We start from the raw sequence: 22,924 nt of genomic DNA on the forward strand, positions 1-22,924 counted from the left end.
CATAGAGGCCCAATGGTTGCTGGAATTCCTCCTCGAGAGGCTAGTGATCGCTTAGGCATTTTCCAAGCACGATTTGATGAACTGTGGAGAAAGTATGAGACATATTCAGGTAAGAAAACGAATTATCCATGTAATCCTGTTTTCACAATTTCTATTACAACTGTGAATATTCTTGGCAGTATCTGACTATGTAATCCACACTCTTATTTAAAGGTGGTGAGGAGCTGTTTGGTTTAACAGTAACTGAGTATCCAAACCTGCAGAGGATCCGAAAAGAACTAGGTTTACTTCAGAAGCTATACAACTTGTACAACTCTGTCATCGATAATGTCAATGGTTACTATGACATTCTATGGCAAGAGATTGACATCGAGAAGATCAATAACGAACTGATGGAATACCAGAACAGGTACGCAAGATCTATTTCTTGGCTTTGTCCACTTCCCAAAGCAAGCCAGCATTAAAGCAAATGAGTAGATAAATGGACATATGCATCAAAACAGATGCTTAAAATGTATTAAATAGTACTGACCCAAGGTTCAGTAAACCTTACACACAAAACTGTTGGAAGAATACGACCAACAAGAGAATTCTCCACAAGGCAAAAAGAAAAGCAAAATCCCAAAGATTGTTTTACAAACATACCGTCTCTTTGAATAGGGGCTCAAAGCACAGTCCTTTTTTGTTGCAGGATCCGAAAATTGCCGAAAGCCTTGAAGGAGTGGCAAGCCTTCCTCGATCTCAAGAAGACAATTGACGATTTCAGTGAGTGTTGTCCCCTTCTGGAAATGATGGCCCACAAGGCCATGAAACAGCGCCACTGGGAAAGAATTTCCACCATAACTTCTGTAACATTAGATGTGGAATCTGAAACTTTCCAGCTGAGGCAACTGATGAGTGCTCCTTTGTTACCAAACAAAGAAGATATTGAGGTAGGCAGGAAAATTTTGTAAATTCCTTGAAGTCCTTGTGAAGTGTTCTTGGGCACTTGCGTGGCTCTATGTAGAAGTATAAAAGGCGTACTATAATCTAGTTGGGCGACCTGTGTAACCATGGTCATTAACTACTGCAAAATCATAGTAAGGGATGCAATTGTAGACTAACAATCTCGTTGTTTTGTTTTAGGATGTTTGTATTGCGGCTGTTAAAGAACGTGACATTGACTTCAAATTGAAGGGCGTAGTGTCTGAGTGGAGTACACAATTGTTTTCATTCTCAAACTTCAAGAATCGTGGTGAGCTGCTGCTCAAAGGAGCTGAGACATCTGACATTGTGTCCTTGATGGAAGACAGTTTAATGATACTTGGTTCTCTTTTAAGCAACAGGTGTGCATTTGTTTGGTCTAAAGTTAGCTGTTTCCCGTAATTTTAGACATCTGTTTGCTCGTATGTGTTTTGTAGACCCTCAAGTCACCTTTGAGATACTGGAATGGGTATATTCTATCTTGGTGTGAATGTTCGTATGAGAGTAGACCTGAAAGAAACTGTCATTGTGACATTGACTGATAGATATTAACGAGTTTACGGGACAATTCTAAAAATATCACAAGCCATTTCTATCCGCCAAATAATATATTCAACTCGTACTTCTATTCGTTAATAAGAGCACGCATCTTACTTGTATTTTCAGGGTCCGAAATTGCGCCTTCCTGGTCGCCAATGCGACTAAAAATTTTGCATTGGCGACCAGAATTTCACAACTAGTCGCCAGCGGGCGATTAACTATTTCATGCCACGATCATTATACAAACAATAACTTTGATTTTCAGCCAAATCGATAAAAATAAAATTCAAAGCCGCCCGCCAATTGGTCACTTACTTTTTACCTTTCCACTGCTTTTGAAGTATGAAACCGATTTTCCTGTTATTATAAATCTATCACAACGCTTCACAGCTCGAGCAGTGCGAAGCTTCGCCGCCATGTTTTTTAAACGAGAAATGCTGCACGGTTGTGGCCTGGTGCGAACAACATGGCGATCCGTCGATCGTCTTGACAGAACGCGAAAGGAAAGATCGTTTACGGTTTTGAACATAGAGCAAAGAACCAACCGGCAGTTTTTTCAAATTGGGTATATTTCTTCTCCAAAAGGTAGAGACAAGAGAAGGTATTAAGTTGACTTAAAACATTTAGCAGTCTTATGAAACTGCGTATATAGCCGGCATTCGATTCGTTTGTCGTGGTTTTTCAGTGTAAATCGCCATTGCGGCCCCAAACGCGTTCTCTTCGTTCTGATTCTTAAAAGAAAAATTGGCGACCAGAATTTTCCATCTGGCAACCAAAAATTTTGGTTTGCGTTTCGCTGCGAAGGAAAAATTTTATTGACACTTTTTTTTCTGCTTTTTGGCGACCACATTTTTCCATATGGCGACTGAAAAAAAAATTTCAGTCGCCACTTGGCGCCTGCTTAAAAAAGTTAATTTCGGACCCTGATTTTATAGCAAAATTGCTTTTTGAGGATCAGGAACTATCGCTTTGAAACGCTGAAAGCAGCTCTCATCCAAATTTGCCCTATTCGGAAAATTCCTGATCCGAAACAACTGCTTTGTGAGTGCAAATATCATCGTCGAGGTTTGTTGTAAGGCCGTCACGTCTTAACCAATCATATGTAAGTGGTATTTAACCTATATTATAACTATATCAATCTATTTCTTTTCAGATACAATGCTCCATTCAAAGCCGATATTCAAAAGTGGATTGCCAAGTTGACGGGTTCCACTGAGATCATCGAAAACTGGCTTGTTGTGCAAAACTTGTGGGTTTACTTGGAAGCCGTATTTGTTGGTGGAGACATTGCCAAACAGTTGCCTCAGGTAAGTGACTAATTCTTTGATAATAGTTTCTGAGGAAAGTAAAAGCTTTCTTATAACACGTTGATTTTGAGTAGAGGATAAAAACGGAGTACCCGGAGAAAAACCTCTCGGGGCAAGGACGAGAACCAACAACAAATTCAACCCACATATGGCGCCGAGTCCGTGGAATCATCGGTGGTAGGCGAGTGCTGTCACCACTGCACCATCCCTGCTTCCCTCAAAAACCAGCATGTCCAATTTCCAATTCGGTCTGGCTGGCCTCTGGCTCGGGCGATTGCGCAAGCTCTACCCGTGTTATTGACATTTACTAGCATTGTTGGTTCCTTGACCCATAGGAAGCCAAGCGTTTCAGTCAGATTGACAAGTCCTGGGTGAAGATAATGAACCGTGCCAAGGAGAATTCCAATGTAGTGCAGTGCTGTATGGGTGATGACACACTTGGACAGCTCCTCCCACACATTCTGGAGCAGCTTGAAATTTGCCAGAAATCTCTCAGTGGGTAAGACAGCAGATTACATTACTATCCGTATGAATGTTGTAGTTTTGTGTATTTCGGCAGGGGAAATTGAAGCGGTCGTTATGGTCATACCCTCTTGAGAGAGCAAGTATATATCCTGTCCTCGCTGTTCTGTTACAAGCAATGGCAACATCACTAACTTCAAAGTTAAAGTTAATTCTAACCCTTTAAGTTCTAATCTATTAGTTATAGTGGCCAGCACCTAATGTCTCCTTATAGCACCACTACTCGATCAAACAAGTACTCAGAATACAGGAAATTATCTCCAAATATGAAATATCTTCATTTTTCAACACATTCTTCCAAATAATACCATACGAAGTATAGAGCGAACTGTGAGGAGAATTTAGAAACTGTTATGGGTGCCTAAAGTGTTAAGGAAGATGTATGGTCTGGGACCAAGACACTATGGTGACCGTTATAACGGGATTTGATTAATTCTAATTGAAATAGGGTTCACGTCCCTAAAGATCATTGATTTTTCCAGTCGCCTATGTCACCTTAAAGCGAGTTTTCCAATCATCAAAAACTGCCCGGCGGCACTTAACACGAGGATGTACAAATGGCTGTAATGTAAGATTTTGTTTATCACCAAACTTTCCATTGACGAGTATTTCTTTCGAATGATGTTTAGGTACCTGGAGAAGAAGCGTCTTGTTTTCCCGCGTTTCTTTTTCGTATCCGATCCTGCCCTCCTGGAAATCTTAGGTCAGGCCAGCGACTCTCATACAATCCAGGCTCATCTGCTGGGAGTGTTTGATAACGTGAAGACCGTCACATTCCACGAGAAGGAGTATGACAAGATCCTGGCCATCAATTCTCGGGAATTAGAATCTGTAACTTTAGTGAATCCAGTCATTGCACAGGTGATGATATAATCTATTCGCTTCTTATAATTATGACATTGTACGCTCAAGCTGTGGAGAAAAGCTTATAACCTTATTCGTTGATTATTTTATACAATATTAGGGTAAATTACAGTTAAGGTTCTGCAAAATATTTAATTCCTCAATTTGTCTATACCTTTCAAAACTGTTCTATGTGTTGAGCAAAAGCTACATCCGCATGAACGTTTCGGAACTTCCTTCCCCCAAATCGGCTGTGTCAGCTCATTTTGTTTGCACAGCTGCTTTATGGGCCTAACGTCGTATCTTTCTTGTGTCAGTTCTTGCATCTTCATTCAACCCCATTCTCTTTAATCACTGTCATTGTTTCTTTCTATTCGCAGGGAAATGTTGAAGTCTGGTTGAACACGCTTTTGAAGGAGTCAAGAGGGTCCCTTCGCTCTGTTATTCAAACGGCCTCAATCGCGATCAAAGATCCAGCTTTCAAACTAAAAGATTTCTTGGACGCTTACCCAGCGCAGGTAAAAATTAACTATGAAGATAATTGTCGACTTTTCAAATGTCGGACGTAAAACCAGACCAAGATTACAGTAAATCACTAGAACAACAAACTGGAAGGAAATTATTTTTAGACTGTTTTCTTCACATTTAATGTAAGTCAATGTACATGGCATGTCTTCATGTCTTTAGCTTTGTTACATGTACGGTTTACATTGCTGATGATATGGTTCGAGTTATGTGTAATCCATACTATTTTTTGTCTGTAGGTCGGATTACTTGGAATCCAGATGATTTGGACAAGAGATGCTGAGGACTCTTTAACCTACGCCAAATCGAACAAAAAGGTCACATTCTTATCAGTGTTTATGTTGTGTGGTAAAAAACAAAAAGAGACATTAACTAATAATATTTTATTACCATGTGCATAAATATATGATTTTCATCTGCTGCAGACAGTTGAGTTGTGAGAAACTCGAAACGTTCTCAACAAATGGCAATACAAAACCTTGAGATTAGCTTATGGTGATGACGATAGAAATGAATTGAGGTTAACCTCGACAAAATTAGCTTTGGTGTTCCATTTTAACCTCAGATTGATTTGAATCAAAAACTAAAGGAACATTTTCACATATAACAATTTTGAGTGACAAAGAAAAAAACAACAACAACAGACAAACAAAAAACAGTGAGACTAGTTAGAAAAGTAGGTTTTTGTACCCTCAAACTATATCGATAGCCCAACATCTAGCTCGTGACATTCTTCCCAATTTTGCTCTTTTTTTTTTTTCACTTCTAAGTCTGGGATATTCCGTATTATTAAATTCTCAGCCTCGGATAATGCATTTGTAGCGTTCTGATTGGTTCACTAAATCCCGGTTATCAGTTCATATACCGTAGTTTGACCTTATATGGAAAACTGTTTCGCCAGGTGTCGCTAAGCTAAATTTTTTTCGGAAAAATGGAGAAAAAAAAGAAAAGAAAGAAATACCAGACAATACCATCTCAATACAACAACAATAAAAGCCACAAAGTTCGATGTGACACTATTTAATGGTAAGTATCTCTGAAGTTTCCTTTCAAAATCAGAAAAATTGCACGATTTTACGATTTAGATCACATAACAACAACAACAATAACAATCGGTTACCTTCAAAAATTTCAGGCTGGCTTGCAAATCCTGGCGGTAAGAGGTTAAAACCGATCGGAGAAATTTCTCAAGAAGAGCTTAATTCCTGCCTTTATGTTTCTACGCGTTTACGAGGACTCCAGTTACGTTCATCTATAAAATCCGTACGAGCGGCGGCCATAATGTTCGTTTCCGTCGCTCGGCACCACTCAGCAAAATATTTGCGCAAATGTGCACAGCTCTTACGCTTCTCGGTAGGCTTGAAGTTTAAAAACTTGCACTGAATGCTTGTTTCAGTGAGGTTGTACCTCGTAAACTTGGACTTGCCTTACCGGTAAGTGTTTTAAAACGTCTGTGAGGAATTCAGTTCAGCATAAAAAAAGCCGCCCCTGATACCTTCCTTCGTTCGGCACCACACAGCAAAACATTTGCTCAAATGTGCACAACTATTACGCTTCTCGATGAGCTGGAACTTCAAAAGCACTTGAATGCTTGTCTCAGAAAGGTTGTAACTCGTACACTTGAACGTTTCTTGAATTTGAGATGTCCGATCTACTTCGCTTTCGATTTTCATTCAACTCCGTTCTCAAAGAGCTGCGCGTGTCATGTGATCATTACGTTGTCGCTTTGGTCGGAAGTTGCCTCAACATCCGGTCGTTTTAATTTGAAAGAAATTTTTTCTTAAAATAAAATTCAGTAAAATTCAACAGCAATATCCAAACGCGGAGAATTTAATAAAACAATTATTCCATTCGCGCTTGTTGGATATGAGAATGGTTATAGCCAACTCGGCGCTTCGCGCCTCGTTGGCTATTTACCATCTCATATCCAACGCGCGCTCATGGAATAATTGTTAAATAAACATGCGCCATTTCATGTTGTAGATCATGGATGAGAGAAATCAGTTTTTCCTGAACATGTTGAACGAGTTGATTGAAGTCACTACACAGGAACTGACTAAAGTAGAACGTGTCAAGTTTGAAACCCTCGTCACCATCCACGTGCATCAGAGAGACATTTTTGATGAACTGGTAAGTTGTAAAAAATGTAATTGTGAACATTTTAGTCCTCGTATTTATTTCTATAATGTTAAGATGTTTCAGGGATGACCCACTTAAAAGGAAACTTTCACAGGAATTTGTTGTTATATCAAAAACTCCAAAAGGTTGTCTTTGTTAAGACTAATTGACGAGTGTCTCTGGCCACAGGTGGACTGAGTCAGAATGGACTGAAACTTGAAAGAAAGTTTGGCTGACTTTTTACAAATTCTCGCGATTTCGTTTCCAAAATGCACTAGAGCAGATTGTCAGTTGTTCCTTTCAAGAATTCAGTTGATTTCTTTTTCTTGATGTTCTAGAATTATTTTGTAACTAAGTGAAGGTGTCGTTGCACTATTTTTACCACAAAAAGGTCAACATACCAGTGATGACAGTGCACTAATAAAGAGACTATCTGAAGTCGCGCTCGCAATTGCTGCTAAAATGGCAAAAAATAGACTGTGAAATACCTTTGAAAATATGGCAATGGTTGTTTTCTCAATAGTGTCGGAAGAACATCAAGTTGCCCACAGACTTTGAATGGCTGAAGCAGTCCCGGTTCTATTTCCGTGAAGAGACGGAGGACTGTGTCGTGTCCATCACAGATGTTGACTTCGTTTATCAAAATGAATTCTTGGGCTGCACGGACAGACTTGTGATCACGCCATTGACAGACAGGTCAGTTACATTTTACCACAAGCTTTGTTGTGCGATGTTAGAGTATATTCCCTTTAAAAGATTATTATTAAAACTAAAACAAATAATTAGTAGGAAAATAGATATATATCGTCCCTATTACAGTGGAAAACAAAGATAGTTTGGGCAAACTAGGTGCCAACTTTTTATTTGTAAAATCATTTTATTTACTTTTCTTGGCAAACAAAGCAAGATCCGAACTTGATGTATTTGTTTTGTTCGAAATAGGAACTCTTTCAATGTGGCATACCTGGGTGGGTTTAATTTTTGAAGTCAGAAACAGCTGAAGTTATTTGTGGCCTTAATCACCAGTCTAGTGCTTTTCGTTTGGTAACCAAAATCACCGTTGGTCTTTTACTATGTATACTATGTGGCGTTGTAAGTGTAGAAAAAACTTCTGGGCCCAGTTGTTCAAAGCCTGATTAAGCTAATCCTGGGTTAACGTGTACTTTGATTCCAGTTTAATTACTGAGCAATAAAGAATCTTCAAAGAGATTTTTGCCCCTCAGTTTTGACGTTGACTTTTCTTTACCATTAGCTTTAAATTAGGCCTGGTTCAGACGCCGAACTTTTCATGAGCCGAACCTAATACCTCGAATTAATACATGAAATGTTCGGCGTCTGAATCAGTTGAGAACGGCTGTTTCAATTTGGAACGGCTCAGCCGTTCTTCCCGCCTGGCTCAGCCGGGTATTTTGGCTTTGGAACGGCTTTGATTCAGACGTCGAACTTTTCATGAGCCGAACCTAATGCATAAATTATCTTAACGTATTTCAAATAAAAAATAATAATAAAAAAACCCGCTGACATTTCGATTGGTTTTGCTTCAAGTAAATAAAGTTCAGCTAATTAAGTTCGGCGTCTGAATCAAAAGGCGGGATTTTCGTGTTTTTGTCCGACCTTAATTTGAATTAAGTTCGGCTCATGAAAAGTTCGGCGTCTGAACTGGGCCTTGCCCTTTAAAAAACATTTTTAGTAAGCGAGATGAAAACCCTGATTAACTCTTAATCGTGGCTTAGCACTAATCGGCTTTTGAACAACCCGGCCCTGGGTTTTAGGGAGGCGTTTTTTACAAGGTACACTTTATCAGTGAGTTGTATTTGATTCCATTTTGACTGGGAAGAGAAAGATTGAATCTAATAAGGTCCAAATAATCATATACATTATTGGTTTCATTTCCATAGTTGGGATTTTAAAAAAACTAAATCGGTAGTAGTCTCCTAAGTAGCATCAACTTCAGAAGATTCGACATTGTAGTTTGACGTAGGCATATGCATGCATTTAGATTATTTCATTACACTTTATTCGCTCTTAATTATTATTTCTGTTAGGCGCGTTTATTGAATAAGAGGCGTCTATTAGAGAGGGCCGGTTGTCTCAAAATACTTACTGTCGGGGGCTACTACTAGTATACCGACTTAGCATCTTTAGCTATGTGTTGTTAGTTACCGTCGTTCTATTGGTTTCTCAGGTGTTACATCACTCTGGCCCAGGCCCTTGGGATGTCAATGGGCGGCGCTCCGGCTGGACCGGCGGGGACTGGAAAGACAGAGACTACCAAGGTTTGCAATCCGTTTACTACTTTTGAATATAACGTCCTTTGGAAACTGAAATGTGAAATAAGTAAAAGTAAAAGCGGTTTAAGTAAGAAGAAGAATTATTTTGAAAAGGGCAGTATACCTAATGTAGAGTTTACAGGCCTTTTTCATCTGAAAATTGTCCTGAGAAGGACAGCATGCCTTCTGAGGTCCATTTTATTTTGTAGAATCCCTCAATACTGTTTGTATTTTTGTTTTCTGCGGTATATGCTGGCCGTAAAATTGTAATTGTCTTACATTTTCTTGTTTTTTGTCGTAGGACATGGGAAAAGCCTTGGGTAAATTTGTCGTTGTGTTTAACTGCTCTGATCAGATGGACTATCGTGGTTTGGGTCGAATCTACAAAGGTAACTTTCCTGTTTTTTCTTTAGTTCCTCTATCTAAAAAGATTGCTTAACTAGTTTCTGCTTGTTTTGTTAAAATAAATAAATAAATGAATAGACTGTAAATAGACACATTGCAGTCAGCTATAACTGAATTAAAGGGCTGCATACATACATTATCATGATAGCTGCAACTATGCAGTAATTAATATAAAAAGAATAATGCCCCTAGACAACGACCTAATATTACATTAATTCCCCAATAATTAAAATGTCTGATCATATTTACAAAATTGGCATTCTAGCTAGTGGCGAAGAGTAATGAAAGAATTTGATATTTATATGAGCATATAAAATTAAGTTAACTTGCGAAGTTTGAAAGAAAAGGGAGGCAACCGGCTTGAAGCAGTGTATTTCAAGGTATGGAAGCTTGAAACTCGTAGGTAAATTTGGCATTTTTCTAAACGGAATATCTCCTTCAAATTTCAACGTTTTCATTTAATTCAATTTAAGAAGTAAATTTTTGATGATTTATCAGTTCAAAGACTGCCGACGTTGAAAATCATCTGCGTTTAGCAAACCCGATTTGTTAACGTTGTTTTTTCCCATGTTTTCCAGGCCTTGCCCAGTCTGGAAGCTGGGGATGTTTTGATGAGTTCAACCGTATTGAGTTGCCAGTGCTGTCAGTAGCTGCACAACAGATTCACGTGGTGCTCACGTGCAAGAAAGAACGGAAGAAAATGTTTATATTCACCGATGGTGATGAAGTAGACATGGACCCTGAGTTTGGTATCTTCTTGACCATGGTACGTAGTTCAAAATTATTTGACGAAACACCGTTAGTAACATATGGCGTTGCCTTTTTAGTATGTGGTCAAATGAAAGCTGCTGAGCAGTGCTTACCTCGTGTTCTGTTTCTGATGGTCGACTTCATTTCAAGTCTGTGCATACAAAGTGTGGAACCCTACCAAGTAGACTTGACTCTTCTAGCGAGGAGTGACTCTAAATGCCCAATCAGATGTGGGACATTTCACTGTTCTGAATGTTTCTGTGCCAAATAACACAGTAGACCTGCACCTTTCAAAAACTTTATTTCACTGGACTCTGATAACCTGCAGCTGCATTATTTATTTATTTATTTATTTATTTATTTATTTATTTATTTATTTTTATTTTTATTTTTTTTTTTTTGGGGGGGGGGGGGGGGCGTTGGGAGCATTGTTTTGTTGTGAGTTCTTTTCTCCACTCGAAGTTGCAAACATGCAGGGCGCCTCAAATAAAAACTCAACTCATTGTCTCATGCCCTATTCACGGCGAGCATTGGTGGACCAATTTGATCATTTCCAGGAAATTAATCATTGTTTCATGCGGTTAATGACTAACTATCTTAAGATGGCTTAGATTCAAGCTCCTCACTTTGGTTAATCTTTTTATTTAACAGAATCCGGGTTACGCTGGACGACAAGAGTTGCCAGAAAACTTGAAGATCATGTTTCGCACAGTGGCTATGATGGTACCTGATCGACAGATCATTATCCGAGTCAAGCTGGCTTCCTGTGGTTTCATCAGAAACGTTAACCTTGCCCAGAAGTTTTTCACGCTCTACAAACTGTGCGAGGAACAGTTAACTAAGCAGGTCTGTTGCCTTTCATGTTAAAATCTTCTTGTTCGTCTAAGTCTTCCAGGATCATTGGTTTTAGCATTTGTTAGAACTGACTAACCTACCCAATCAGTTTTAAAGTGGAACGAGAAATTTTGAAGATTTAGCTGTAAAATTCTTCAAAATGCACATCAAGTTTTGGAAATGGTTTGCGCCTTTTTGAAGGAGCTCGAACAACTAGTATCGGAGCCAGTTCTCTCACTGGCTAAGGTTGTATAGTTACGCATGGGTCATAGAAAACGAAAATGAAAATCGTTATAATATAGAAATCTGTGTCTACCAAGAAACGTAAGGTAGAAACATTATATCTTGGTGCTGTTTATTTCAGGTGCATTACGATTTTGGTCTTCGCAACATCTTGTCCGTACTGAGAACTCTTGGCGCAGTCAAGAGAGCCAGCCCTGAGGTACCATATCTTCCTTTGGCTTGTTTGTTTGTAATTTTTGTATATTAGCAGTTTATCGTAATAATCAATACAAGCTTTGAACAAGTAGGCCTCTTACAGAGTAATTTCAGCTTACTACATTATCCTCAGTTTACTTTAGTTTCATTTTAGTTCATCTCGCTGTAGCGTTTACACTAACTCTTCGACTCCCTCTACAGGACGGCGAAGATCGCATCGTGATGAGAGTTCTTCGTGACATGAACCTGAGTAAACTGGTGGATGAAGATGAACCACTCTTCATGAGTTTGATCGATGACTTGTTCCCAGGCCTCACTCTTGACAAAGCAGGTTACCCGGATATTGAACAAGCCATCGCTGAATGCGTGGATGAAGCCAAACTTGTGAACCATCCACCTTGGACGCTCAAGCTGATTCAGGTTTTGTATCTTCTTGTTACATTAGATAACGTCTTGAGCAACTTGCTTAGCGAAAAAAAACCCTCCAGCGGACACTTCTCGCATATTTTTTTGTTGCCGCAATTTTGAGACGAATAAACTGGTTCCACTCTTTTGCAACGATTGCAGCAACGTAGATAAAAAGCGAGGTTTCTTCGTTACGTACAACTTGCGTGAATGTTGTTGCGAGAAAAATAGAATTAAACATTAGCTATAAAAATGTTCAGACTTTTATGTTGGAAATCTCATAAGCTGTTCAGATCAAAGGTTATACATAGTTCTTGTTAAACCCAATCCTGCCTGCAAACAAACAAAACTATGAAGGTTTGATTTGTTCTTTCAGCCGAGGTTCATAATAATAAAACAAGTTAATCCCGCATAGTGCTAATCCCAACACCATAGACTCTCAAATCATGGCTGTGGTAGGCAACTAATTTTGTCATTTTTGTTTACCAGCTGTATGAAACTCAACGTGTTCGTCATGGAATGATGGCCTTAGGCCCGAGCGGTGCTGGCAAGACCAAATGTATAAACATTCTAATGAAGGCAATGACGCAGTGCGGGGATCCTCACAAAGAGTTCCGTATGAACCCCAAGGTAACCAGTCAACAATGTGCCCATTACCTACTTTAATTACAATAGCTTTATTGACACTCTATGGTGGGGCTTTTCAGTGACAATACAAAATACTATATACTATATTATTATATTTAAAATGGTAAGCCAAAAGTGATAAAAATACATTTATAGATAGATAAATAAATATCATTAACAGCAATTAATTCACCTTTCAAGTAAACTTTAAAAGAAGAGATCGATTTTGAGGTCTTAAGAGAATTGTCAAGATTGTTCCTACTCACTAGGGCCGGGCAATCTTTTTTTGCGCTCGCTTCAAGATGGTGGATACCTCTGCGACAGACTTGTAACTAACAAAATAACACTCCGGTTAGCCTAAATAGCTCTCCGGTTTGCCTAATTTAGTTTAAGCAGTTAGCCTTTATATTTGGGGTTAGGATATTTGAAAAAAAAATGAAAATGTAGCAGCCAGTCGCCGGTAGTCTAGTTGTAAGGTTCGCGCCTGGGAATCCGACTATGCAGGCTCGACTCTTCTTGGGTTAGTAGAAAAATTAGCTTAGTGTGATTTATAGTATCTGCCATCTGGAAGAGGGCGGAAAAAAATTACCGGAGCCGGTTGCATAAATCATAAGTGGAAATTTTCTACAGCCATTCCCTCCTTTTCGAAGGATTTTCTCATCATTCTGCTGAAGGCGGTTTACAAAGAGAGCGCGAGATCGCAATCTGATTGGCTAAAGGGTCAAAATCTGGCGTTGACATTGGTTGAGAAGTGTCACGTGACTCAAGGCATATGATTTGGAACGTAAACAGCGGAGCAACCAGGCCAGCAAACGCGCGCGACTTCCACGCGCAACTCAAACTCGGGTCAGATAGTGTTATGGAAACAAATCATTCAAGTTGTTGTTTTAGTTTCACTACATATAGTATCAACAATAAGACTATTTTATATTTGGGAACGTATTCCAAGTCCTATTGACTTGGCGTCCCTTTGAATTTGTATAGAAGAACCTGTGTGAAGTCTTTAAGATGCTTTGCGCAACTCACTGCAGAGGTCTGGACTACAGATAAGGTTTTACTATGCAGGTTATGGTTCTACAACACAAACATCCTTAGGTAGCAACCATCATGTGACGCCCCCAGCCCACATTTGACGCGATACCGGGGATCGAACCCGGGCCACATATGTGGCAGGCGAGTGCTCTCGCCACTGCGCCATCCCTGCTCCTCTCTTACAGAGTGAAGTGGTTTCAGTTGTTCTCTTGTTTATTTTTAGGCCATCACAGCACCTCAGATGTTTGGCAGACTCGATGTTTCTACCAATGACTGGACTGACGGTATTTTTTCCACGCTATGGAGACGAACCTTGAAAGCAAAGAAGGTATGTTGTGACATCTTTTAGCGCAGCATGGGTTGAATAAGGAAAAGACAATGATTAGAAGTCAAGAGCTTCCACACGTAGATTTTCCATCTACAAAGTGGTGGAGGGTTGTTAGTGAAGACTTAAAGTGCCTGTTCACAAAGAAAATGCAAAGGAAAGAAAGAAGAATGGTTTACATTTCCCGTCAAATTAATAGAGCGGTTTTTCAATTGAGTGTCGTGAGTAGTTTGGCGTTTGCTTTGGTTTTGCTGTGATTGGTTAACAAAACTCGCGCCACTTTCTCAACCAATCCGAAACAAAATCAGAACCAATCGCGAGTTGCTCACGCGCGTTTTCCCGCGCTTGGTACCGGTTGCGTGTATTCGCTTTGAATTTTAATTGGTTCACTGTGTTGTTTATGTCTGTTGCGATTGTAGAGTAATTACTTTGTTTTTGGTTTTTCGACACTCAAATGAAAACCGCTCTAGTTTCTTTCTATTTTTCCTTTCTCTTTGCTGGACATTGTTTGAGTGACCATCGGGCAGTAAATAAACAGCAACAGCCCAGGTCATCTCATAAATAAAGAAACGTTCCCATAAGCAGAAAATACTGAGAAACGTCACATGTCGTAGGCTGAAATGTTGGCGTAAAGAACGCTTTTGTTGAATTCAGACTTAAGGACGGTGCCTACTTTTGTTACTGCGCACACGTTCTGCACATCTCGAGATACTCGGGTTTCCTATGGGTTGTGCTTAATATTACAGGGATATTTTTGTGCTGTTTGAAACTATTCGGGAAAGCAGAACTCAGCAAGTGCTTTTGGTATCCAAAAAGAAAATTGGGGGTAACCATGCATTTTTCAGATAAAATAAAGCTTCAATTTGGAAAAAAAAAACACCTTACTTTGCTTTGTATTTTGCAGCTTTTTAGAATAATTGTTGCTTAATTATCTCTAAAAAATGCGTGGTTACCTCCAATTTTCTTTTTGGATTACAATAGCTCTTGCTTAGATCTGCTTTTCCTGCATAGTCATAAACCGCGCAAAAATACTTCGGTATTAGTAGGCACCGTCCTTAATTCCACTGATTACGTTTCTCAGGGGGAGCATATCTGGATTGTTCTGGACGGTCCGGTGGATGCAATCTGGATTGAGAACCTCAACAGTGTGTTGGACGACAACAAGACCCTGACTCTGGCGAACGGCGATCGTATCCCCATGGCACCTAACTGCAAAGTAGTGTTTGAGCCTCACAACATCGACAACGCCTCACCTGCCACAGTTTCAAGGTATTTTTGTTGTTGTTGTTGTTGTTCTGAGTAGAGTTTGCTTAAATCAGAAATTCGTTCACGTGATTTGGGCCCAGTTGTTCAAAGCCCGATTAAGCTAATCCTGGTTTAACTTGAACTTTGATTCGAGTTTAATTACTAATCGGTAAAGACTCTTCCAAAACATTTGTGGCCCTCAGTTTTGACGTAGAGTTTTCTTTACCTTTAGCTTGAAATTAGGATTTAAAACCACTTTTAAAAGCGAGATGAAAATCGTAGATTAGCGTTAATCGGCTTTCGAACAACCCGGCCCTGGAACACAAAGGAAAACTGCTTTGGAAAATTTTAAGCCAAACGCAAATTTATTTATATCAATTAATTTACTTTAAAAATTTTCTTTCTCATAAGTGTTTTTTTTTTTTTTGTTTTTTTTTTTTGTTTGTTTCTTTCTTTCAAAGAAATGGTATGGTGTACATGAGTTCCTCTGCGCTGGACTGGAGACCTATTTTGCAGGTATTTTTCATTCACTGTGTGAATCATTGCTCTCATCATGTTATTCTATTAACTAATAATTTCATTATTGCCTTCAGGGCTGGCTCAACACTCGCCCACAGCTAGAAAAAGATGTTCTCTTCCCACTGTTTGAGAGCGTCTTCGACGAGTTAAGGACCTTTGTGATTCAGAACTGTGTTCCAAAGATGGAGGTACGACAGTCAAATAAACTCTAGTGATTAGTGTCTGATTTCCCCCTGCAATTACACTGCCTGCTCAAGTGCGCAGGTTATGAGAAAATAGGAAATGAACACCCAGACTATTTTTTTTATAAGAAGTATATGAAAAACAATGTCGACAATAGAACTGTTTTTATTTGGCTTTTATTTGTTTTGGTCACGGGAAAGTCGTGGAATTTCAGATTTGTGTCAAGCATCAAAACGTTCAGCCAGTGTGGCATTTCACTCACTTTTATCACCAGTCCTCTTATCAGCCTGGCCCATTATGAGGTCATGGAATAGGATTAAAAGTCATCCATAAGTCGTGGAATTGTCTTTCCCAGTTTCTGTTTGAACCCTGTTAAGGATTAACCATTCTCTCAGTATTATCTGGGCTGTTTCGCTAGTTTTGGGCTTTTGAATGGTTAACAGTATTCAAAAACCACAACAGCCTCTAGCTGCCTCATTTCAAACCTGCGATAACAAATAAGGTAGGTAAAAAGGTCGCTAAGTACACGTAGGTAGGTAGGTAGGTAGGTAGGTAGGTAGGTAGATAGATAAATTGCTAGGTACATGTAGGTAGGTAGGTAGGTAGGTAGGTAGGTAGGTAGGTAGGTAGGTAGGTAGGTAGGTAGGTAGGTAGGTAGGTAGGTCGGGCGGTCAGTCGGTCGGTCGGTCGGTCAGTCGGTTGCTAGGTACATGTAGGTAGGTATGTAGGTTGGTCGGTTGGTCGCTAGGTACATGTAGGTAGGTAGGTAGGTCGGTCGGTCGCTAGGGACATGTAGATACGTAGTTAGGTAGGTCGGTCGGTCGCTAGCTACATGTAGGCAGGTAGGTAGGTAGGTAGGTAGGTAGGTTCCCCACCATAATTTTACAGAGCTAAATAATATAAAGACTGTGGAATCCTCTACTTTAAATCCAACACTTCAACCCGTTTGTGAAAACTTAAAGGGGCTTTGTCATGTATTTTTTTATTATCACTTTAACAAACTTAAATACATACTGGAATGAAAGGAAACCCAAGTTTGATGGTTCAGCGTGTTTTGCCCAGTACGTAAGCATCGGAAACAGGCTGCGGCCAATCAAAAAGGCTCGCAAAGATATTCACTTGTTTCTGTGAACTCTTGCGCTCTACTCTTCCAAGGGCGGCGCGAGAATTCCGCTGAGGAATGCCATCTCGATGTTCTAAAACATGACCTGGCGACGCAAACGTCAGTAAATTTGACGTGAGGTATCTTATTAAAAGAACAGCCACAAGGTTACAACAACAGTACAACAACAATTATCTATATTTTCTTAATTTTTACCTGTTTACAAATGGCTTAGCCCTTAGGTAGCTGGTGCTGCCTACTTGTATGCAAGGTTTACTGCAAAGTATTTAGAATGAGAAATTTTAAAAGAATTGTTAGGTGATACTCTTGCTACTGAGGAATTGACTTTAGATATAAAATCATCTTGTTTTATCCAGGTTCTAGAGTGTAACAACATTGTGCAAGCCATGAATATTCTGGAGGGTTTGATTCCTGGTGAGGATGCTCCTAAACAAGCAGATGCCAGTCATCTGGAAAAGCTGTTTGTGTTTTGTCTCATGTGGAGTGTTGGAGCTTTACTGGAACTCGATGACCGAAAGAAGGTATTGTTTGTCAGCGAGATCTTTCATCCACTGTCTTATTTATTTATTACGTGACTCGTAATGGGCCTTATCACGGTTTTCGACGCCGTTTTGACGAGTAGGCAAACACGCTTGAAATAACAGTGTTTGTATGGAAATCAGATGCCAAATAATTTTCATAAAACATCGCTTCTGAAAAATTCATGAATTGGAAACTTTTGGCGCTAGGAAAAGGATTTTAAGAAAAAAATTGGAGGGATGTAGCTGTGCCAGAAAGCGTCCAGTCCTGTTTTGAACTTTCCATACATTTGTCTGTATTTTTTTCCCGCGAACTATTTTCAGTAGCAGTTCACGGCTGGTTCGTTATACAGACAAATGTATGGAAAGTTCAAAACACGACTGGACTCTTTCTGGCACAGCTACATCCCTCCAATTTTTTTTCTTAAAATCCTTTTCCTAGTGCCAAAAGTTTCCAATTCATGAATTTTTTTTAGAAGCGATGTTTTATGAAAATTATTTGACATCGGATTTCCATACAAACACTGTTATTTCAAGCGTGTTTGCCTACTCGTCAAAATGGCGTCGAAAACCGTGATAAGGCCTATTCAACCGGTATTCGGCACTCAAATACAATTAACAGAGGGCTGCAAGAGATTAAGAACGTTTGGTTTATCAACAAAGTTGATAACTATAGGTATTTTGGTCACCATAAAGAGATTCGACTGCTGACGTTTCGAGCGTTAGCCCTTCGTAAGAGGGAATAACAGGGAATGGTGGATTGTTTGTCTTTGTTTAGTGAGCAATGGAGCCACGCTATTGGTAGGAGCATGGTCACGTGGAAAACAGGAATAAATTAGTCAAATTAAGAGTGCTTGCTTGAAGTCTGTTAGGTTTTTTTGTTTCGTTTGATTATTATTAATTTTTTTTTTTTTTTTCATTATTGATTATAGTCTCGGACTTTTTTTTATTGCTCGCAGTTTTCCTTTCCTAGGTCCCTTCAGTCAATCTCTTTTTTTCTTGACTTGTTCGTAGATGGAGAATTTCTTAGCAGGTAAAGGCAGCTTCAAATTGCCACCAGCAGAGGGACAAGACACAATTTTTGAATTTTTGGTGAACGAGCAAGGTGATTGGGAACACTGGTCAGAGAGGGTAGGTTGACTTCAACAGTTTCTGAATTTTTTGAATATCAGAAGATGCTGAGTGTGCTATAATAGGACTGTAGGTCTTGACTCGCGCGCACCAAACTATTGTAGGTAAAGGTTAAGCCATTCGCTCTCTAGAGCAGTCAGACTCATGAAAATTAAAAAATTCCAAACTTTGGCTATATAAAATACTGACAAACAGACAGCACATTGAATAGCTCAGCTCAATACCTTTCATTCTGATTGGTGACCCTTTATGATTTCATGTACTTACTCAAAAACGTTAGGCATAACAGCGAGGAGCACATTACTCGGTAACAAATAACCTGTGTAGTTTAACACAGTTAATTGTTTATATTAATTTGTATTCCTGTGAAGGGCATTTTATTGTGCTTACATTGAATTTGCGCTATACAAATTTTAATTATTATTTTTTGCAAGTTTTTTTTGCGGGTTAAAATAGGAAATATTCAGAAGTGAGTAGCTTTATCAGTAAAACTCATACTTGTAGTGCAAACGACTCTTACACTAACTACAAGGCTAAATATTTTACGAGAAAACCACATAAGAATTAGTGTTTAGCTCTGCTGTGGCGTCTTACTCTTTTTAGGTTCCAGTTTACGAATATCCCAAGACCAGCATTCCCGAATATGCATCCATCCTGGTACCAAATGTTGATAACACACGCACAGACTACCTTATCCATGCGTTGGCTAAACAGAGCAAGGTGAGTCGCACTAAAAAGCCGGGATAGTGAATACCAGTCCAGTGAGTAACTAGCATAGTCAAACCTGGGGCCAATTCTAAGAATTTTACACTTGTTATTTACTATAGCTGGGTCGTTCAAGCTAGCTTGACTGACACATACAAAAGAAACTCAATGAAGAATTTAAAAACGAATTTAATGGTCATCGTTAAAGACTTTTAACAGACTGGTTTTGCGAGATATGTCCAGAAATGCACCTAACCGTGAATTTGGATACTTTATATAAGACAGACCTTTTTTGTCATTTTCTTCTGATTTCATGTTTGACAGAATTATTTGCGTTTTAGTGAGAATTAGGTTAGGGGACACTTTGTGATGCCTATCATCCAGTTTATGTATCCATCAGCGTGCATTTCTGGACATAAGTGGATTTGTTGCATGGGTGACCCACAGATTGTTCGTTACAAGTGTACGCGCTTTATTAAATTGGCCCCAGTATTAAGCTGTCACCCTCCATTAAGCCGCCAGTATTTTGAGTTCAGTGGTGAAAGCCCAAGCGAGTATATCTTTACTGTCTTCACCTGTATTGATGTTTTGAAGGTAACTCTACAAGCATACGTGAAATATGACCATTCTGGTAATAAAATACCTTACTGCCACTTACCAAAATGACAAACTGAGGGAAAAAAACGTTTTTTGCCCACAAAGCCTTGAGTAGAGATTTACCTGTGGGAAAGTCTTTTTTCCTTGATATGTTTGTTTAAGCTCTTTGAACCTGTATTAAGGACAGCCTTTACTAAGCGGGCGGTCAACGGGCTAACCCAAGCGAAACCGTTCAATACAGGTTTACCGTTTCCAGGTTAGTTTCAGTTGACGTTCTCCACGTTTCTAACAGTCTGGATTGTTTGTTTGTCCATAGGCTGTGTTATTGATCGGCGAACAAGGTTCAGCAAAGACAGTCATGATGAAGGGTTATTGTAACAAATATGATCCAGAACAGCATCTGTTTAAATCTCTGAACTTCTCTTCTGCCACTACTCCCAACATGTTTCAGGTAAGACTCAGCCTTAAAATGAAGGGCAACAGACAAGGCAGGAGTACTGCTTCCTTTACCAGCTGAACGCTCGGCTGCCGCCATATTTGTTCTTTTTTGTCCCTAGTTCTAGGATCTTCCGAGCGAAGGTAGTTTACATGGTGCAAGGATCTTGCTATCTCTCACCTTGGAAGATCCTAGCACTGGGGCCAAGTACAACTTTTTCCACGTAAACTGAATACAGAAGACATATGGCGCTAGGATGATCCGCCTTCTAGAATCTTCCTCCCTCCATGTAAACAGCCCCTAACTTTAGACCCTAGTCGAGCTCATTGGCTATGAATACCGAAGACACACGGCCTTCGCGGCTCTCAACCCTGGCGCTTATTTTCCAAGCTTCATTTACAACTTTCGTTATGATGATCGTCCATTCTTAATCTATCGTTTTTTTGTTTGTTTATACAGCGCACTGTTGAGAGTTATGTAGACAAGCGAATGGGTACAACGTACGGTCCACCAGCCGGCAAGAAAATGACTGTGTTCATTGATGACATCAATATGCCAATTATCAATGAGTGGGGAGATCAGGTATTAACAAACTTGGTTAGAGCGCTTTTCATTCGAGTGTCGCGTTTGCTTTGGTTTTGCTGCTCTGTTCTATGTAATTGGTTAGAACTCGCGTCAATTTGTCAACCAATGAAAAGTAAGACCCCAATCAATCGTCACTTGCGCGCACGCGCAGCTTAGTCAGAACCTCAGACGCATGTGCACAGCCTATTAACCCAGCAATCACTCTTAGGGATTTTATGAGCAAACTCAAAAATGAAGCATGACAAACTTTCCCGCAGGAAAGTACTCCTCAATGGCTTTAACTTTACTGGTTACACTTTAGGATTTCATCCTCAATCTGAAAAGTTAGAATGGGCTTGTAGAACATAATAAACAGCACCACAGGAAAGTACTGCTCGGTAGCTGTCATTTAAATGGCCACACTTTAGGATTTCATCCACAAACTCAAACGTCAGAAGCATCTTGTACAGCATTGTAAGTAGCACCACAGAAAGCTCAGTAGCCATCATGTGGATAGTCTGAATAATTTCATTGGCGAACTCAAAAGGAAAAATCGCCTTGTGCAGTGTAGTGAACAGTACAACGGGAAAATGCTGCTTAAACGATTTCAACTGAATGGTCACCCTTAAGAATTTCGGTTGGCTACCGACTCAAAAACAACGAACTTGTACAGCAGAATAAACAGAACCATAGGAAGGTATTGGTGAGTGTCTTCACCTAAATGGTCACGTTGTGATAATTTTCACGGCCAAACAGCTAGAAAACATTACGCGACTGGATCTGAATCTGAATCTGACCCTTTATTTAAACATCAGGTTGATACATATAAACGTGCAAGACAAACTGCCAATATCAAACTTTGACTTGACTTTTCCTTTTCATCAGATCACTAACGAAATTGTCAGACAAGTCATGGAGATGAAGGGATTCTACAGCCTGGACAAACCCGGTGAATTCACCAACATAGTAGACATTCAGTTCGTAGCAGCCATGATCCAGCCTGGCGGAGGCCGTAATGATATTCCGAGCCGTCTAAAACGGCAGTTCACGATTCTGAACTGCACGCTTCCCGCCAATGCTTCTATCGATAAGATCTTCAGCTCTGTTGGTTGTGGTTACTTCAACACTGAGCGCGGTTTCCCCGCGGAGGTTCAGAAGATGGTAATTCCTTTGGTGTCGGGTACGCGAAAGTTGTGGCAGAAAACCAAGGTCAAGATGCTGCCCACGCCGGCTAAGTTCCATTACATTTTCAACCTGAGAGATCTCAGTAGAATCTGGCAGGTAGGACATCCTTTTTGCATGTTGCTGATTGAATAGTATGTGTGGGACGCGGCTTAGCTAAATCGCGAACTCCCAATCTTAAGAATGTTTTTGCTTAGCTTAATAAACTGAAACTCGGCCAGGACGAGTGTCATTGTAATCTCTGTTCAAACTAGAGCTAGTTTAAACACAATGTATTGATTGGATCTTTTTTCACAGGCCCTCTATCTATTTTAGCTTTAGATTTTATTAGTTCTCTATTGTTGTAGACGTTTTAGGTTATAGATATTATTGATTCATTTTTCTTGTAGAATTTTTTTTTAATTTGTAGATATACGAAAATTGTTATAACGAGCCTGTTCAGGCTCACTAATGTAACATGACAAAATAAATTTGATTGACTTCTTACCATCATCACATTCTTGTTTACTTCGCGGCTTAGCTAAGGCTCAGTCTACTTTTTCTCGTAAAAACGGTCCCTTTTAGCTTGTGAGGACCCAGCAGATCCCTTTTGGACATTTATGAGGGCCTGTTGTCATGAAAGATGACCCGAGTTATTTCAACTTTAAGTACTCAACTTAAAGGGGAAATATCACGCGAATTTGATGTCATTTTTAACATTCAAATATGTGTGTCTGCGTACAGAAACAAAAAAAAAATAATTGTCTAGCTTTGTTACAAATTATCACCCCAGTGCATAAAACTGTCGATTAGTGCCTCTGGCCACAGACAGAGTACG

The 22,924-nt window shown here is 39.6% G+C and overlaps 1 protein-coding gene and 1 long non-coding RNA gene across 2 annotated transcripts in view; one reads left to right on the forward strand and one right to left on the reverse strand.

Annotated features, from left to right (window-relative positions):
• The window catches only part of LOC146455564 (uncharacterized), a 186,923-nt gene that overhangs the window by 142,314 nt on the left and 21,685 nt on the right, over positions 1-22,924 (reverse strand). The gene's annotated exons all lie outside the window — the stretch shown is intronic.
• LOC146455571 (dynein axonemal heavy chain 5-like) overlaps positions 1-22,924 on the forward strand; it is a 95,467-nt gene that overhangs the window by 44,616 nt on the left and 27,927 nt on the right. Inside the window, exons 39-66 of the mRNA XM_085094093.1 lie at positions 6-109; positions 214-409; positions 692-932; positions 1,126-1,325; positions 2,657-2,810; positions 3,146-3,309; positions 3,962-4,193; positions 4,556-4,693; positions 4,940-5,017; positions 6,684-6,830; positions 7,342-7,514; positions 9,004-9,094; positions 9,390-9,477; positions 10,072-10,259; positions 10,895-11,089; positions 11,442-11,519; positions 11,717-11,935; positions 12,410-12,550; positions 13,803-13,907; positions 14,986-15,173; positions 15,611-15,665; positions 15,743-15,856; positions 17,331-17,495; positions 18,507-18,623; positions 19,227-19,343; positions 20,242-20,376; positions 20,821-20,943; positions 21,811-22,206. Of these exons, the coding sequence (XP_084950219.1) occupies positions 6-109; positions 214-409; positions 692-932; positions 1,126-1,325; positions 2,657-2,810; positions 3,146-3,309; positions 3,962-4,193; positions 4,556-4,693; positions 4,940-5,017; positions 6,684-6,830; positions 7,342-7,514; positions 9,004-9,094; positions 9,390-9,477; positions 10,072-10,259; positions 10,895-11,089; positions 11,442-11,519; positions 11,717-11,935; positions 12,410-12,550; positions 13,803-13,907; positions 14,986-15,173; positions 15,611-15,665; positions 15,743-15,856; positions 17,331-17,495; positions 18,507-18,623; positions 19,227-19,343; positions 20,242-20,376; positions 20,821-20,943; positions 21,811-22,206 (4,342 nt within the window). The remainder of the gene's footprint in view (positions 1-5; positions 110-213; positions 410-691; positions 933-1,125; positions 1,326-2,656; positions 2,811-3,145; positions 3,310-3,961; positions 4,194-4,555; positions 4,694-4,939; positions 5,018-6,683; positions 6,831-7,341; positions 7,515-9,003; positions 9,095-9,389; positions 9,478-10,071; positions 10,260-10,894; positions 11,090-11,441; positions 11,520-11,716; positions 11,936-12,409; positions 12,551-13,802; positions 13,908-14,985; positions 15,174-15,610; positions 15,666-15,742; positions 15,857-17,330; positions 17,496-18,506; positions 18,624-19,226; positions 19,344-20,241; positions 20,377-20,820; positions 20,944-21,810; positions 22,207-22,924) is intronic.

Source organism: Pavona decussata, unplaced genomic scaffold, assembly GCF_977016875.1.
Source record: "Pavona decussata unplaced genomic scaffold, jaPavDecu1.1 SCAFFOLD_272, whole genome shotgun sequence".
Classification (NCBI taxonomy): domain Eukaryota; kingdom Metazoa; phylum Cnidaria; class Anthozoa; order Scleractinia; family Agariciidae; genus Pavona; species Pavona decussata.